Source organism: Oryza glaberrima, chromosome 2 (genome assembly GCF_000147395.1).
Source record: "Oryza glaberrima chromosome 2, OglaRS2, whole genome shotgun sequence".
Lineage (NCBI taxonomy): Eukaryota > Viridiplantae > Streptophyta > Magnoliopsida > Poales > Poaceae > Oryza > Oryza glaberrima.
In genome coordinates, this window is record NC_068327.1 from 57,326 (window position 1) to 59,038 (window position 1,713).

A 1,713-nucleotide genomic window follows, 5' to 3' on the forward strand; every position below is an offset into this window, starting at 1 on the left:
TTAGGTCTTGATACGGTTTTCGAAATGCTACTTTGACCAACAATATCTATAAATGTAGGAAATTTTAAATAAAAAGAGTTACATATTATGATAGTTCGTTTAATGATAGATATAGTGACATCAAATTTACATGATTAATATTTTTAAAATTTTTACTATTAATAGTTAAAATTTAGATAGTTTGACTTGCTACTATTCTAAAAATGATTATATTTTGGGACGGCGGGAATAGCTTATAATTATACAAGAGAACAAACTGCAAAGATTAATGAATGTTTATGGTAATAATTAATTAATTAGCCCCTTCCTCCGATCCGGGGGATAAATTGTTGGATCGCGCGCTCCATGAATTGGAGGCCAAATAGACAAGATACATATACAAACGCATTGGTTGCAAACAGAAAAACACGGGTGACTAGTTGGCTAGCGTCGTTGGTTTTAATTGCCAGTGTTCCAGCACAATCGGTTCGTATTTGCGCTGCTCCTATACGGATCTCACAGAGAATCAAGTGGCTTAAAAATCGACTGTAACCAGGGCAAATATATGTCGACATAAATTTAGCAAAACCGAACACCATTTGATACACAACACATGCATACATGCATGTACCGTACCGATGGATGTGGGTACGGTACTTAGCTACTCCTAGAGAGCAACAAATTAATTAGAGGCCCGCCCAATTAAGCTTGAGCTATATACATATAGTCATCGATGGAATGAAGTATAGTAGGTAGCAAGCAGAGGTCGGTCTTGCGACTGAATTGAACACATACACATATATATACATAGGGAATTACTAGCATGCTAAATTGGTAATGCTAGCTAAATTGGTAGTATATAATTAAGCTATAGGTGGGAGATAGCAATGCAAGTAGACAGTAGTAGCAGCTAGATTAATTAATTAGCAGAAGGCGAGCCTAAGCTCAAGGTCGAGACCGGCGTCGGCGTCGGCGTCGGCGTCAGCTGGAGGGCGGGGCAAGTGCGGTGGTGAGCTGCTGCTGGCACCGTCGTGTGGAGGAGGAGGAGGGTAGTTGAGGTTGGGAAGAAGAGGCGGCGTCGACTTGGTGGAGGGGGAGGCGATCAGAGCTGCATCAGGCTGATGGGTGAGCCTGAGCCTGGCTCTGTCCCTCCGATGGACGTTCATGTGGCCGCCGAGGGCCTGCGCCGACCGGAACTCCCTCCTGCAGAAGCCGCAAGGGTACGACCTCGCCTTCTTCGCCTGCAGGATCAGCTGCTGCTGCCTCCATGCCTCCTCCCTCCTACTACTGCCGCTGCTGTTATTCATCCCCTCTCTCTCTCTCTCTCTCTCTCGCTCTCGCTCTGGATATCAATAGCTACTACGTAGAGGCCTACAACTCGCTGCTGCTAGCTAGCTTATATATATATGCAGTCAGGCAGACAACACCATCGGTCGATCGATCGATCTCCTAATTCCTTCTCTATGACTAACTAGCTCTCTCTCTCTCTCTCTCTCTCTCTCTCTCTCGTATTCGTATAGCTCTAGCACGGAAATGCACACAGCTGAGCTGACTGACACAGATGAACAGCACGCACCACTGTACATCATGCCCTAACTACTGTAGCTAACAGAACAGGTGCTACTACTAGTAGTTGAATTGCACTGTTTTTGTGCTGGATATGCATGCCTTGACCGGCCCATTCTTGTGCTACTACTGGTTCGCTCTTGCTCGCTTCAATTCTTCCGATCCACC

General features: G+C 45.2%; 1 protein-coding gene across 1 annotated transcript; it reads right to left on the bottom strand.

Annotated features, from left to right (window-relative positions):
• Positions 1 to 681: 681 nt before the first annotated feature.
• On the bottom strand, positions 682 to 1,315 carry LOC127764651 (transcriptional regulator SUPERMAN-like). The gene has a single exon (XM_052289557.1). It carries the CDS (start codon positions 1,284 to 1,286, stop codon positions 903 to 905), a length of 384 nt encoding a protein of 127 aa, XP_052145517.1. The 5' UTR covers positions 1,287 to 1,315; the 3' UTR covers positions 682 to 902.
• Between the last annotated feature and the right edge of the window lie 398 nt (positions 1,316 to 1,713).